The sequence below is a fragment of the Vollenhovia emeryi genome, unplaced genomic scaffold, assembly GCF_000949405.1.
Source record: "Vollenhovia emeryi isolate VEMERY1.0 unplaced genomic scaffold, V.emery_V1.0 DF943981.1, whole genome shotgun sequence".
In the NCBI taxonomy this organism is placed as follows: Eukaryota; Metazoa; Arthropoda; class Insecta; order Hymenoptera; family Formicidae; genus Vollenhovia; species Vollenhovia emeryi.
Window position 1 is genome coordinate 1 of NW_011962385.1, and position 2,758 is coordinate 2,758.

The following is a 2,758-nucleotide window of genomic DNA, read 5'->3' on the forward strand; positions in this document are numbered from 1 at the left end:
TGTTTCAATAATTCGGCCTAATAGGTCAATTGATTCTGCAGTGATTTCATATGCAAGACATAAATTCATAATTTGTAACATTAAAATAAAACAATCAATATGCCCATTAAGATCTGTATTTTCATTTAATATCCATTCGTTAATTAAGAGTGGTAAAGTGTGAATCAAAACAAACATTTGTGCTGCACTTTGACGTAAAGGTTTATCAATAGCTAAATCACTTCTTTGTATCGCAGCAGGTTTATCTTTACTAAAATGCTCAAAGTGAAATGAAACTAATTTTTCATTTAAATCATTGATACAAAAAAGTTCTTTTTCTATGATGCAATAGCATAAAAATAGTCGACATGTAATTTCTGCTACTCCTTCAATTAAAATGTGCATGCAATCTTGTGGCAGGCATATTGTAATGTCAAAATGAGGAATTTCCATCAAGGGACTTCTGTTATTGACTCCGTAAGTTTTCTGCCAAAATTCTTTTGCTCTCTTTGTAAGATTGGGTTCGTTAATAGCACTTAAATGATCATTATGATCATTTTTATTTCGCAAAACAAGATCACTTTCCTTAAAATAGTTTTTTAAATCGCCTTTTGTAATCATGCAAGAACGACATGGATGATTAGCAGCAACGGATTCTTTGAAACCCCCGATTAATGCTGATGCAGGAGTATCACCTGCAAAGAACAGCAACGATCCTCTATAATTTTTTTTAGAACCATTTATGTAAATATCAATTCCTTCGGTCTGTAATTTAACGATATCATCGATAAAAGGTTTTAAAATTTTTTCAAGAGCTTTGGATTCCTTTGCATAATTACTCTTTACAATAGCTAATAATTGAATCGCATTTTGTGATGATCTTAATTCAGGTTTAATGTTTGCAAGGACCCAATAAAACATTGATAATTTGTGAATTTTAGAACTAGAACCTAATGGATTAGCAATCCCGAGATCATCATAGTATAGAATTATCGCTAGAGAATTTTTATTCTCTCGAAAAAATGTATTTGCTTGATAATAACTTCCATCTAATACTGTCCGATAAATGCCATCTTCATGTTCCAAAGGATGATCTATATTAGATCGAATTTCTTCATTCATCAATAGATTTCTTAAATTATCCATGAATGGAACGATATAAGCATCATGTTGAACCTCACGCAAATCGACATGTGTATCAGTTGATTTCTTTTTTTTTCCATTCCAAACTTGTAGAAATGTTTTTTGTTTCTGGGGTTACCATGTGCATTTCTTTAATAAGAAATTTATCCAATGCATTTTTTGTGCTCACCATTGAAAAAATAATTGTAGGAGGATATTTGTCAACAAGTACATTTCGAACATCTTCGAAGTGAAGAACTTGTGTTTGAGGATCTTTTAGTCTTTGACATTCTTTCTGAAAATTCGATAAAATAATATTATATAAAACTAGATTTTTAGGATATTATATTCCACTACGGAAAAATTTTATTTCAATTATGTAAATTATTTATTAATCATATAAGTGATTTATTTTAATAGATTCAATAAAATATAAGCTACACTCAACTTTATATCTACTTGCATTATTTATTCTGATTGAATAAATAATAGTCTAAAAAATAAAAATATGTAAAAAATTGGAATTTTTGAAGCTACCAAATAATGATTTAATATTATTACAAATAATTTTCTAAATAATAGAAGATTTATTAAAAATTACTCATTTACTTCAAACATTCCACTACTCTTGCTTGAATTATTTGGATTTAATAATTTTTTTTAATAAATATAAATTAATACTTTTATAAATAACTTACAATTATAATTAATGAATAAACCTCAACCAAAGATGTAATACCATCAATAATGTGTTTCATAGCGTTTTGTGAAACCTTACAATTTTCACGAATATCAATTAAGAATTTCGCGGAGTGCCATTGAAGACGTTTTATTGGCGATTGAAATAATTCTTGGTCAAAATCTAAAAATTCAACAGAATAATATAAATTTTTTTCAAAATATAAGATTAAATTTGTACATTGTCGAGTTTAACTGACTCTGCTGTTGAGGCTCTTCTTCACCGATTAGCAATTCGACTTCTGGTTCTTGTATTATGTTATTAATAGCTACTGAAATCATTGGATGTTTTCTGAAGAGATGTTGGCGAAACGACTTCCATTTCTGATATGTTGCACCACATCCATCTTGCGTACATTTTACTTTAAAATCTGGGTTGTGTCGGTGATATCGCACGATGTGTTTCATTAAAATATCATTTGATTGACAGGTAAAAAAACACATTGTGCACTTTTGTATATGACAACTCTCACTATCCATATTAAATATTATTTCAAACACGTTAAATCACACTATGTATTTAGCGAAAGCTCTCGAAAAAATTGAAAATTCTACCACGGATTGCAGCTCAAAGACGTTAGCACACAAAGAGGCCGAGCTGGCCGAGCACTCTCGGCCTCGTACTTTTATAAGACCGCTTCTCCAGAATATTCGAGATCTGTGTTCACTTCAGAGATATCGTTATTTCGAACATTCTGGAGTGTTGGAAACTAAAAACCAAATAACGCTATTGTTAAATGACTTTTATTAAACACAACAGAAACTCAACATTGTTCTGACTGTGAAAGAATCTAACTAACAATAAGATCCGATCACGTGACTCATCATGTGACAGCGCTGCTCAGGGGCCTTCCTGCGCGTCGCTTTCGATCGTCAACTGTATTTGGCTGGTACATCAGGGCGCAGTGGAGGAAGCCAT

At 30.8% G+C, this 2,758-nt stretch overlaps 1 protein-coding gene across 1 annotated transcript; it reads right to left on the reverse strand.

The window, feature by feature from the left end:
- Positions 1-175: 175 nt before the first annotated feature.
- On the reverse strand, positions 176-2,283 carry LOC105564455 (the record flags this gene model as incomplete). The annotated part of the gene is made up of 4 exons (XM_012016831.1): positions 2,040-2,283; positions 1,821-1,963; positions 1,292-1,396; positions 176-1,230 (listed from the first exon to the last, which is right to left on the reverse strand). Coding segments are annotated over exons 1-4 (1,547 nt in total), but the record flags the coding sequence as incomplete, so codon positions are not given.
- Between the last annotated feature and the right edge of the window lie 475 nt (positions 2,284-2,758).